The 14,277-nt window shown below is 29.2% G+C and overlaps 1 protein-coding gene across 1 annotated transcript; it reads right to left on the bottom strand.

The window, feature by feature from the left end:
* Positions 1–1,207: 1,207 nt before the first annotated feature.
* Positions 1,208–13,705, bottom strand: LOC126835949 (uncharacterized). Its single transcript, XM_050568850.1, has 5 exons — positions 13,600–13,705; positions 6,569–6,658; positions 4,979–5,134; positions 2,194–2,247; positions 1,208–1,473 (listed from the first exon to the last, which is right to left on the bottom strand). The coding sequence occupies exons 1-5, from the start codon at positions 13,703–13,705 to the stop codon at positions 1,208–1,210; spliced, it is 672 nt and encodes a 223-aa protein (XP_050424807.1).
* Positions 13,706–14,277: the final 572 nt, after the last annotated feature.

Raw genomic sequence — 14,277 nt, 5'->3', positions numbered from 1 at the left:
ACTGGATAAAAATGTACCTCATCCCAAATATATTAAATACAAAACAATGTTCAGATCTTTGTCTCATTGAACCCTACTGAATTACTTGATTTGACGGCTTATCGGATCAGTTATAACTACATAAATATATTAAATTTAAATTTAAATCATACTTAGAAAGTTTAGTATTATAGCTTACTTGCTTTTTTAAGCTACTATATACTTTGAATTTTCGTTGTATGAAATGCGCTAGTATATTGTAGTAAACGATAAAGTGCGTAAACAACACACGGCTAGTAAACAATTTTTTTTTTTTTACGTCTTATTTACCTCAAACTCGCATCGATATAAAATAACATGTAAGTACAAAAATACTAAATAATGGTTTATATACCCAGATTTTTCCGGCCATCTGATGTACTGATTTATTGTATTTGAATCCGTTCCAGAAGGGAAGCGGACCGATTAAGTCGATGTGTACATGTGCGAAACGGACTGGTAGAACAGTAATATTACCAAGTTGCGCAGAAATGTGTTTAGAAAATTTGCTTCGTTGACATTGAAGACAGAAACGAGACCATTCACGACAGTCATTGTTCATTGATGGCTAAACAAAACGTTAGGAAATCAATCGTCTTGAAGCATTGACTCTAGGATGACTGAGACCGTGAATGCTCCGAGTGCTCCGTGTTTATTTGAAGTTATGATATTCCATGTTCTTAATCCTTATCTCCATGCTGTTTCCAGTCAGTTTTCCATTTATATCATCGTAGTTCCGAAGCTTGGTTAGAAGATTCACAACGAAGAAAATTGTAAAGAGACACGGTTGTTAGCCCGACCCCTCAACCCTCGAAACTGGTAGGAACAGTCTAACCCAAATAATTAAAGTCAGTTCAGGGCTTGGGGCCCCGAATTGACCATACCTGTATCACTATGTAGTGATCCCCAGATATAGGGCTTACTAAAATTAAATAATAGCAATGCAATGTCGAAAGACAAGTTAATGCAGAGAATGAGTAAAACTTTATTTTTAAAAAATGCTTCAAACCAAACATTTATAATATAATAAAAATATAAAGTATCTGTTTAAATCAACAAGTGTGATTATTGTCGACAGTAAAAATGTTTATTATAAAATACATTAATAAATTAACATAAATTTACAGCTTGGATATAAGTGAACAATGCAAATAATATTTAAATATAATTTCAATAGTATGATATAGTTTTAGAAAAGTGTAACTCTTGGTCCCTGATCTAATTGTTTCTTAAGTGGTTGTACAAAGTAATTTATGTTCTCGAGGCCTACTTGGTACCATATGTCATTAAATTTTCTGTACTTGAATGAATTGGGTACTGAATTGTGATTTTTTATGAGACAAGTATTCTTGTCCAATGGCAAAGCTACTAAATATCTTGCTGGTATTTTTGTACTCGAGAACAATGCTAGATATTGACACATCACCTTTAAATGCACATCATGTGTATTTCTATCTAAAAAAATTTGAACAAATTTTTTTTATAATTCGTCAAATTCAGATTACTAATTACTACTTTTGCTCATGATGCAGAACACAGTTAGTTTAATTGTAAAAAAGTCATACAAATCATAAAAATAGTACAATATTATGCATGTTGTCCGTATTATACAATAGCAGTAAATCTCTGAAACTACTAAAATGATCTTGATTAAATTCTCTACACTGTGTGTAATTTGTTTTAACTTGAGAGATAGGATAGGTTAGATAGGACTAATTGGAAAAGATGCCCGGAAAATTGGGAAATTTAAGATTTTAGTGAAAGTTTATTCCAATAGATGGCGTTACGTGCACATATATCACAGCTGACAGCTAATCCGCTGATATATGGACGGTTGTCAGCTGATAATATGTATTCATAGTTTCTAGCCAAAAGATATAGTTTCACATTTCACATTTTATAGTTTCCAATTTTAGTCTTCGATAGATTACCACCTTGACTGTAACAGTTCAAAACTCAGCCCAAACAAGCAAAGTCCTGAGTCGTAGACCGATGTATATGTATTTCAACTATCAAATAACATTATTCTGAATTAAACCTTAAAAAATGTGTTGGTTCTTAAACTTTTATTCGTAGAACATTCTACTATTCAAATTAATAGTTTCTATTACTATTATACATATAAAAGTTGTTTATTTAACTATTGTTTCTTAGTAACAATAATTGTGTACTTACTCGATGGTGGTATAGGCTTTTCATCATCTTGACCTTCATAGATATCAATTATGCCTAGTTAAAAAAACCAGTACAGTGGGGTCGGGGCATAGTGGGGACGGAGCATAGTTGGGTCGGGGCATATTGGGGACGGGGAGGTCACAGGTTTACAGGAATTTTTAAATCTGAAAGTGATAAAATCACTTTCGAAAAAACGCTTCGATGCAAATCGGTAGTTAGTATTTTCAAGCCAGTACAGTCCAAACCAAGCACAGTATAAACCAGCAAAGTTAGAAAGTTTTAAATGAAGGTTCTGTATTTACAAATGAGCATCAAAGCGTTTATTTAAAAGCGATTTTATCCGAGAGGACTAGTACAGTAGAGTATTGGCATAATGTAATCAAAGCAATGAGGAAACGGAGTGGTCACAGGTCTACAAGAATAATTATAAATAAAAGTGATAAAATTGAATAAAATCGCTTTCAAATAAACGCTTTGATGCTCATTTGTAAATACAGAACCTTCATTTAAAACTTTCTAACTTTGCTGGTTTATACTGTGCTTGGTTTGGACTGTACTGGCTTGAAAATACTAACTACCGATTTGCATCGAAGCGTTTTTTCGAAAGTGATTTTATCACTTTCAGATTTAAAAATTCCTGTAAACCTGTGACCTCCCCGTCCCCAATATGCCCCGACCCAACTATGCTCCGTCCCCACTATGCCCCGACCCCACTGTACTGGTTTTTTTTTTTTTGCAAAAACTTAGTGGACCAAATAACACATATACAATGTCTTGTTATATTTTGTTGGAATGGTCGACGATTCATGTTTCAATCGTTTGTACTCCATAGTTTAAATTATAATCGCTTATTCTCAATAAAATTAATATTTATGTATTATATACTTCCATTAAAGCAATCTCAAACCAACTATTTATACTTCACAGATTATATTATTTCAAAGCTATATTATACTTCTATTTTACTAGATTGACAATGTACAAAATAAAATGCAACTAAAAAAACCTTTTCATAGATCCTTAAAATGTAAAGGGTGGGATAGTGAAACGGGTTTTTACCATTTCAATACATTAGAAAATCGCCGTTTTACTGCCTCATCCTGTATATTAATATCTTGTTATTTTCTAAAGAAAAATCGATTTTCTTACATTTAAATTAAAATAAATCGTATACTGGTACTGTGATGGAGAAAACAATAAATTTTACCTACATTTATTACTTATTAGTTAAATATTACTAACATGTATAGCCACTAGCGGTCGGCTGTTGCCTGTTATTTAACAATAACCTATTATGGAGTTTTTAAAAATTGTGTTTTTTTAATAATAGCATAGGAGCAGTATCATGATGTTAAATGTTCACGAGATTTGATCTAGTCACAAAATAAAGTATTATCATATATGACTTAATTATTATTAAAATTTATCTTAATAGTAATGGTACATAGTAATAAAATAATGAAATATTTTTTACAAAATTAGAGCTACAAGTTGATAAACTAAAAAAATAAAATTAGCACGAAGCAGATTATCTAATATTAGACAATTTAAACAATCAAGCGTGAATCTCTTTAAATGAATAACAGTATAACAATATACAAAACATAAGTTTTCCTTTAAAAAAATTGTGTAATAAAAAAAACATTTTGAGGCGGTATACTGCATAAAAACCAACACTTAATCTGAATCCAAAAAACAACAGTCCTCTTCATTATTTGCAGGTAGTTGGACATTAAATACTCATAGTTAACCTTCGGTAAGGTTATATAACGCAGGCTATAAAATAACGAGATAACGACAGTGGTTTTGTCGTATCAGAATCATTAAATGTCTTAATAAGTACACGGATAGGTTTTTTCCCCAATAAATCGAGTGTCTACTATAATCAGTTACACGATTTAGTCGCCTATGATATCATGTAATAAACACAATATTATGATACCGATCATGGACCCTAACCTAATCTAACACGGATAGACGTTACCAACTGATAGTTTTTAGTGTCTGTTCGTTTCTCACATCTGGTACACTGGGTTTTTAGTTAAAAAAAAAAAAAAAGTTGAATTTGTGTAAACTTTAAGTCAAGAGTGGTACTTGAGCACAAAACCTAATAGTATCATTCTGCATAGATATAAATAAAATTGTTTTAATGATTTGATCAATTTTTTTTAAAGATTTTAAGTGTTTTTGTTAAAATATACATAATCTGCGAAAACACAGTTTCCCGGCAATTAAAAAAAAACTGTAGTGCCGAATTTTTTTCCCGTTTAATATGTTATGGGTACATATGAGTTCCGACTACTGGCAAATTTTCAACCCAAAAGTTTTAAAATTACGGCTAAAAACTCCGAAAAACAAAAAAACTTGTACCCCCCCTAGGGGGGCGGGAAATGGGTATATTTTGAATTTGACAAAACTGACGTGCGCGGGCTTACCAAATAAATATTTCTTAAACATTTCAACTCGATCCGACTCTTTTTCTTGATACTATAGCCAGTAAAAGTTCTAACTTAAAAACTCGTACGGTTTTTTTTTTGTTTTTTCAACTTTCGTCTGTGAAGACTTAAATTTTTTCAACTTTTACCCCCCCAAAGTACAAACTAGACAAAATTTGTGATTTATAGAGTTGCTATTCGAAGGAATTGGTCTAGTATTAAAAAAGTTACAGTGTATACAGCGAAAAAAAAAGCCCACATCAGAGTAAAACCAATACCTTCTCGCTTTGCATCGAAGCTAAAACATTTAATTTAGGCTCGTCGTTAATTTTAACACACATGATACGTACAATAATCGCCGTCTCCATCCTTATTCAACTCCGACTTATCTTTCGCACTAGCCACACCAAGGTCCAAACTACTTTGTCCAGTAGTGTCAGTTATACTTAACGTGCTGAAGTTATCATGAATATCCGGTATCACCAAACCCTTGCTCTCGTCGTCATCTAAAATCCATAACTGTACGTCAAACAAAATACTAACAATTTTAACAAAAAAAATAAGGAAACATTTAGTTATTTTTAATGCACTGTGAGCTAGTGTACGAGTATGCCAGACAAAGTCGTTGTGACTTATTTTACTAATCTGTTGTCTCTTATATCTTATATTTTACCTCTTATCTCTAATCTTTATAAGGGTTACACATTTTCGTAGCGGTTAAATTTCGTGGATAAGACATATCCATGCCCTTCAAATTATTTCTATCCTTGGTATATTGTAATAATAATAATTTGTAATTTAAATACAGCAATTTTTTTTCCTATTTAATAAGAATTAAGATAAATATTTTCCATTCTAAAAAAAAAAATTAAAGAGTAGTGTAAAAGGTTTGTTTATTAATGCTTTTATAAACTTTACAATCTAAGACTACTTGTTAGTTGTTTGTTCCTCTTTTTCTACTGATAATTTTGTACTTTTTTTAAATTAATATTTGATAATAAACTTAGAACTTAAAACTTTGAAGATAACAAACCAATTTCGGAAAATAGATGCTCACAACTGCTAAAACTTTTTTTTAAAAATCTGAGTATAATTGAATATTTTGTTACGCCAAGGAACAAAACGACACGAGAGAAATAAAGATAATTTTAATAAAAATATTTTTGGTTTACCTTAATATGGAGTATCAGTTTAAAACACAAACAACCAACGAACTGTCAAAACCATCAAAAGATTTTTTGCAAATTTCACTACGTGTCTGTTAATAAAAATGTTTCCAATTTTTTTCGATTATTTGGGTCATGGTCGTAAAAAGGATTTTTTTTTTTAGCACTTGTTTTTATCATTTTTTTATAAAATCATTGGCCATATAAAAGAGATTACAAATCATTGTCCTATGTAAAATATTTCAGCTTTCTGAAAAAATTGGGATCTCCATAGAAACACTTAGAAAAACAAAAAAAGACGTAATAATTCATTAAAAAGTCTAAAAAACGAAAATTATCTAATTTTTACAAATAATTATTTCACCTGTTTTGTATACTATAGTCCAGGGGTGGTCACTAACATTCATTTTGGGATCCGCAATTTATAAAACTAATTCGAAGCGAGCCACATTTTTTTTAAGAGATGTTAATAAAATAAAGAAATGAAAATTTATTAATTTTACTCAAGTTTCAAGAGTCGCACGAAACTGATCGCGAGCCTCGTTGTGACCACCCCTACTATAGTCTTTTCTTCTGTTTTCTATGAATTTTTACCTCTTTTTTTGTTTTAATGTTGTTATGATATTAGGGTATCCTTTGTTTCAGACTTTTCGAAATGATAAGCTCCCAAGGTTTCAATCTAAAATGGAGAAGTTTTCTATTTATGTAACATGCGATTATCGAAACAATTTTCAAAATTTTCAAAACCCGTGACAATTGTAAGTATTAATTTACCTAATGCCTGGCTAATTATATTTCTTAAAGCTTTTTTAATAAGATTTCTTCTCTCTTTTTCAAGTTCTTCAAAAGATGAGTTCGTAAAATCTACAAAAAATATTAAATTACAGTATTATTAAAGCTATAGATAAATTAATAAACTAGTTATACAAATACACAATTGCATTATATTTTAAAGAACAATGTTATAACTAAATTTTCTTACATCCAGTATTAGTGTTAAAACTCAAAGAAATTATTCATTTTATACTTGAAATTCAAAGAACCTTTTACACATTAGTCATTACTATTGTAAGCAACACTATATAGATGGCGAAAATATTCGTGAAGTGACATACAAATTAAAGAATCCGAAACCATAAAAAGACAGACAAATCTACACTAGGCAAGTATTAAATTTTACAAACATTCGTTAACCTATAAGGTCAAGCCAAGAAATTGTTAATTCATAATTTTGTTATTTTCTTGCGAAAAGTTTCTAACTCCTTAACGAATTCGACAAATACTCCTACTCTCCAATGAGTATTTCATTTTATTGAAGTTATTGTTTGAGCTGATAAAATTTAGAAGAATAAAGCAAAATTAAAATTAATAAACAATCCTTAGTGAGGTTATTTAAAACTTACAAAAAATGCGTCATTACCTTTGCGTGAAACTTTAGTAGCATCTATTTCTATAACAATACATATCAAATTTTTAATGATTCTAGATACGGTTAATAAAATTGTATTTTAGCAATGTCCGAAAAATACTCCCTTAAAAATTTCATTTTTATAATTACTTAATTCATCTTTAATTTCTTTTTGCATATCCCTTTCGAATTTTTTATATCCTAAAGTTCAAAACAAAATTAATTTTAATGTACATATTTTTAGCTTCGATGCGGAGCTGAGAAGGTATTGTGTTTACAATGATGTGTTTTAGCTTCGGTGCGGAGCTGAGAAGGTGTTGGTTTTACAATGATGTGTTTTATTTTTTACTTTTTATTTTTGTGTCTGGACCTACGATATCTCGTAAACCGCCGAACCGATTTCTTCGTAAAGCAACTCTATATATCAGAAATCATACCTGAAAACTACTTAAGTGGGCAATAAAATTTAAAAAATCACCCCTTCCCCATCAAAATCGAAAAAAACACCCAAAAAATTTACAAATTTTTCAACTTAAAAATACGATGCTCTATAATTTTTTTTTTAAATAGTCGAAAAAATTCCAAATTTATATGAATTGTTTTTCAAATACAACACTATCGATAAACATTAACAAACCAAAAAAAATCATAAACCCTTTCCCCTAGAAGGGATTTACTTTTTTTCTTTATTTCACTTTTTCAATACATTTTTCTCAAAAATCTGTAGTCAAATTTTTTTTTTATAAAGAAAAAAAACCAAAAATAGGGTAAATTTACACTTTGGCCGAAGTCAGTTTTTAGGTTGCTATGTGTGAGTGAATCAACAGTCAACAGGTAATGAATATATTTTCATTATATTGTTAATTACAATGTATGGGTAACTATGACAGTACATTTTTATAGACAGACGATCAACCCTCATCGTATCCACCCTGCACAAGACTAAAAATTACATTTTAAGTACATTATTGCTGGTCCCACGATATCTTCTAAAGCGCTATAACTGGTTTGAACATACAATCCACAGATTCGCATCGAAGCGTTTATTTAAAAGTGATTTTATCACTTTCAGTTATAATAAAATCTGTAGACATATGACCTCTCCGCCCCCACTATGCCCCGGCCCTCACTGTACTGGCTTTTTATGATTAAAACTAATAATATTATTCCCAACATAATAATAAATAATTAATATGTGTAAAATATTTCAAATATGAAGTATAAATGTATCATTACCTGGTATGTACTTAACATTTGGAAGTTCTGAAACTAAAAAAAATACAGTGATTACTTGAAGTATATTAAACAAATGTACAGAAATATTTCTATAATTAGTAATACAATTTATTACTTGGTAAAACGAACAAATAATTCATAACTGCTGAAATGAAGATGAGATAAATTAATGGTGTTGGATTTAGTTTTCTATTATTTTAATCGAGATATTATTTTTATTCGAGATAAAAATTAAACATCTGTACTAGTAACTCGAGTATAATGTAATTTCCACGATTACATAAAATAAAACGTAATCAATTTTTTTACGAAAAGAATATTATCATTAGATAATGTAGACATAATTGTAGTAATTTTTTTCAGTAAGATTTAATTTTAATTTTACTTCTTAAATTTATCACTGATAAATTTACATAGAGATGCATTTGTGTTATTCGAAATTGTATGATATGTTTTTATTCTAGAAATCATTATCGTATTTTTTTTATTATTATATAATTATTACTACCTAGTGAATATATTCCTTTGAAAACCACGGTTTTAATGACATGCTCCAATCCATCTAGAATAAATGTTAAAATAAAATAAAATTAGAAAACTTTTCTGATTACTTAATAAAAGCTGAAATTTTTTATTTACAAATAACTTCTTAAGAAAATATAAAATTGTATCAGCATGACTGATAGCATGACGATAAACACGTTGTTTGTTAATATGTCCGGCGAAACGACTAAAATAATATATAAATATATTTAAGCTTACGGTTTTTACTATATAGGTTGTTTAATATTGTATTTTCTTGCGAGTTAAAATATGAGTAATTCAAGTAATAAATCTAAACAAGATATTTCTGTGAAATAATGTCCATCTAGTTTGAGTCGCAGAAATGAGATCAACAACGATGACACAATTAATCTAAGGACTCAGGTTTAAAATACATAAACAATAAATTATCTTTTGTTGACTCATTGGACATTTTGACTTTGCTGAACATTGATTACGCATGCCTCAATCCACACATTGCCTTAAACTTAAACTTTGACAACCCACAAAACAAACTTTAATTTATGAAATGTATAACTTCTGTAAATTTAAATCTACTGAAATTAGTATTACATACAGATGGGTGTGGTGATCAAGTGAATGTTATTTTACACGGACATAAAGAAACGTGTGATACTTTAACTTATAACAAGTGTCCAATGTCAATTTTTTCAATGATAATGTTTAATACTTTATCATAATATACTTAAAAATATTAATTTTTAGCTTTTATTATTAGGTACTGTGAAATTTTATTATTATTATTGTTGATGTTGTGATTTAAATTATTATTTTTATTCTCACTGTTACATCTGTTTACTCATTTTACCCTTTAGAGAGTGTATTATAATAAAAGCCATAAATATATACTAGTAAATTACTTTAAAATAAATCTTACTTCCTATATTTTTATTATTTACAATACAACCATCCTTCTTAACAGCTTGCTTGATGAGTGTGTCTATAATACATAATTTAACAAAAAAAATATGTATAGAAACAGTGAAATTTAAAAATTACAACGCTATTTTTTATAAAAGAAAATGTTGCTGACTTGTAATGACCACCTCCTCCATGTATTCCACTGTAAAAATAATGAAATATTGAATTTTTTTAAAACTTACCTAAGTATGTAATTATTAAAATAAAATAATTACATTCATTTGTCCAAACATTCACAATGACTAATAATAATAATAAACAGATAATTTTCATTTTTATCTGTAAAAAGTAATCAACATACAATCAATTTATACTTGTCATAGTCGACACCAGAGATGAGATAGTTTTGGTGTAACAAGGCTGTTTATTGTTTGATATATATTTTTATGTTTTTTTTTACTCGGCTTAAGGTATTTCCTAGACCGCTAAATTTCATATAGCAAGGCGGAAATTGAACTTGAAATATTCTTTATTGGTCCAAAATTGCAGTTGGCACTTGTATATCTACTATGGCTGTAGCTGTATACGAAACTGACCCAACTCATTACCCGCACTCTGTTAATGAATGTTTTGTTTGAATTTTCAGGCACATACCCGAACCTAACCTAACTTATCCTAACCGTCAGAAAGCCTGGACACTTCAGCCACGCCTTGTCAGATTTAAAGAAAAAAATTTAACTTGAATATACATGTTGCTTATTACTCGAACCATTTTGGATTTTAATAAAAAATATTTCTTATACAATGGAAAGAGTATAACATCTCAGGGAGAATGTCAAATCAGTTTTTGAAAACCTTAGAATTAAAGTTATATTCATTTATATCATTAAAAAAGTATACAAATATCTAGTATGTACATCTTATCCAATAGGAAACATGTAGATAAATAATGTACATACAAAATCCCCTTGATTTTGTATGATTTTTTTTTTGGGGGGGGGGGGAGAAGCATACGTTACTCATTTAACTAAAATACCAACGTACATAGTTACCGAACAATTTGACTGATCTATAACCATTTTAATAATAACTTTTGAATTTCATATAATACAGTTTTTCTCTATCGTAGATTGACTGTATCACAGCGTAAGTATTTTTAATTTAAAAAAAAATATATACCAAAAACGTTTGTTTTAAATCGTTGTTAAGGTCTGATAAAATAAAATGTAAATAAATAAAATGTAATAAAGAATCCTAATTACTGTACAAGAGTTTTACAGAACAGTGCAGTAGACCAATGTATAAGCTAAAAATGTAACTTATTTAAAGGGCCGGTGTGAACTAGTGATGGGAAATAAATCCGGATTTTCTTAAAATCCGGTTTTCGGTTTTCGAAGTTCAATGAAAAAAATCCGGATTTTACGAAGAATCCGGATTTCACGAAGACTCCGGATTTCACGAAGAATCCGGGTTTAATGACAAATCCGGTTTCAAAATTTGAACTTAAGAAACCGTAACCTGGGTTTAAATAAAAAGCCAAATTACCGATTTTAAAATTTAAAAAGCCATTTTGTAATTACTAATTCAGCAGTACAAGATGACCAAATTGTTCAAATTAGTTGACTTTTAATCCTCTATGAAATACTATTATCGGACCCCTTCAACTAAATTACCCTAAGTTATATGTTTCTAATGAACTTTAAGTTTCATATATGTAATCTAGCTTAAATACAAAGTAAGTATGCTGTATTACTGTTCACTATTTGTGATATATTGAAAACAATTACCTATTTAAAAATTGTAAGCTATATTTGAGTAGTTTTTACATGCTTTTCTTTAACTCGCTAACACGTACGTACGTCCGTACGTCTGTACGTTTGTACGGATAATTTTCAAATCTTGCAAAATTAATTTAACCCACTTCCTGATATCATATAGGCTGAAATTTAACCTAGACACTCATTTTGGATGATAATACAATGTTCCGTCAAAATATTGGGACCTAGACATCCAGGTCGCAAATGCCGGGGGGTCAAATATGGCGGCCATTTCACTAAAATAAATTTTTTTTTTTTCAAATCTTCTAAAATGAATTTAGTAATCTATTCACCAATTATTAAGTACCTTTAATAGGACTAAAAAGTAAAAAATAAAATAAATAAATAAATAAAACTTTGTTTTTAAAAACATACTTTTCTAAAAAATAGTAAAAAGTGAACTAAAAAGTAAAAAATAATTTTATTACAAGAATAATTTACCAATCAACTGTAGCACATTTTATTTAAAATGTCAATTACTTTAAAAACAACCGAAAATTTACTACAATTTTATATAATGTAATTGGTTCTACTGTTTAACTATTTATATCAAAAACATTATTAGTATTATTATTATTTATTTAGATTTAAGACATATACAATTCCAGATTGACTTATTATTTTTCCTAATTTATGTATATATATTGTGTTGTGTATTTTTCATATTATTACAACTTATTGCTCTAATCTATTATAAAAGTGTCATTGAGACTTGTAAATCGTGTTTATACATAATGTTCTTATAACTATAAAAACAGATACCTAATTTACCAATTCAATAGTTAAATATTTTTTTGTACACTACATAAACGCGTTGTACATAATACTAAATAATTAACAAATATAATTTATTTATTATTGTAAAAAAATTGAAATCCAATCTACGAATTTATAATGAAAACACCGAAATCCGGATTTATAATGAAAACTTCGAAATCCGGATTTATAACGAGAACTTTGAAATCCGGATTTATAACGAAAACTTCGAAATCCGGATTTTGAAGTTCGAATACAACAACTTCGGATTTAGAATTTCGAAGTTTAAAACTCCGGTTTTTTGAACTTCGCAAAATCCGCATTTTCCCATCACTAGTGTGAACCAATATCCAATATCGATTATATCGCTAACGATAATCGATTTTTTCTCGGATACGTTATCGATTTTTATTGAAAAAAGTAAATTGATTGTAGGAATTATTTAATTTGTCCGCCATTTTTTATAATCGTTTGATCGGTATGGAAAAAATTTCTATCAGATCATGTCTACTTTATAGTTTAAGCGTAATAAATAAAAACTTTTGGAGTTTGATAGTTATACTTACTTAAATTAGTGGACCGTTAGATTTTCTAAGACAACACTAGTAACTCGTTCGGCTTTTCAAACTAACGTTAGAAAATGGTCTTTTTAAAAATTGTAGATGGATACATATTTTGACTGAATATTTCGAAACTTAATAGTTTTTTACTGTGTAGGTACCTATTTTATTATATTCACAGCTGGTTTTTTTTTTATTTTTTACGATTCGCTCATAATATATCTGATGTTTACATTAGTGAATTTCAAAGGAAAAGTAATTTATACGGCCTCACTATTGACTATGCCGAAAGTTTGGAATGAAAAACTTCTAGCCGAAATATTATTTTTTTGAAAATGTTAACATGGTACTCTAAAATGTTTCAACGGTTACAATTGATGAAATTTAATACAGTAATACAATTTGAATAACGTACATTATATTATAGTGTATAATAGTGAACTAAAATTTTTAAAAAAAGCAATTGGCTAAAAATTTACTTTGATTGTAGTTTCTTCTTAAAGTCACCATGACCGTTGAGGACTTAAACTACATAATGACTTAAATAAAGTGGAAAAGAGAGCCTGCACATGAAGCTGGGGAATAAGATATAGATCCATCTACTCGTTGGACACGTGTCCCATCTCTCCTGCCATTTGATGCAATATTCGTTCCCCAGATGTTCTTTAAGAACTCTTTTCCTGTCCTGAGGAACGAGTTTTTTAGACATTTCGACTTCGGCTGTGAAACTTGTCATAAGATTGAGGGACATAACACCTGTTCAATAGAGCTTTTCTTTGAATTTATCCAAGTATCTTTATACCCCGTCTGGTGCTGGTGACTTGGTACCAGAATAACACATCGTTGTGAATCTTGGGCAGGAAAATGTTATTGTATAGAAGGACCCTGTTGCCTTTGTCATAACCTCAGTTAACTTCGAAATCTCCCTTAAGTCGAGTGAACAGATCGAGATTTTCGCTCTCAAATTCTATAAGATAAGGGTTGAAGTTTTGATCTGCAGCTATCTTATAGGTGTTATGTAGTTGATCAGTGAAAGCACAACTTTCACTGTTCACTGTGTTAACTTTCCAAAGCACTTCAAAAGAAAAATCAGACTATGAAACTCATAGTACTGAGCATCCCTAAATCGGAATTTTAAATTTAACATAAATTCAGACATCTTATTATTTGTAACTTGTGTAACCGTTTGAAAGGTTAATCATTTAGAAACCTTGTTTCATTAAAGTGAACACACCCAGCCACCAATTACATGGAACGATGTGATTAGGCTCACTAGCACTT

Source organism: Adelges cooleyi, unplaced genomic scaffold (genome assembly GCF_023614345.1).
Source record: "Adelges cooleyi isolate 19-005CV unplaced genomic scaffold, UGA_ACOO_1.1 ACOO_flye_CR_arks_rails_tigmint_CR_PRNA_23, whole genome shotgun sequence".
Taxonomy (NCBI): Eukaryota; Metazoa; Arthropoda; class Insecta; order Hemiptera; family Adelgidae; genus Adelges; species Adelges cooleyi.
Note: the sequence above shows the minus strand (reverse complement) of the source record. Positions and strands in the feature narration are given on the sequence as shown.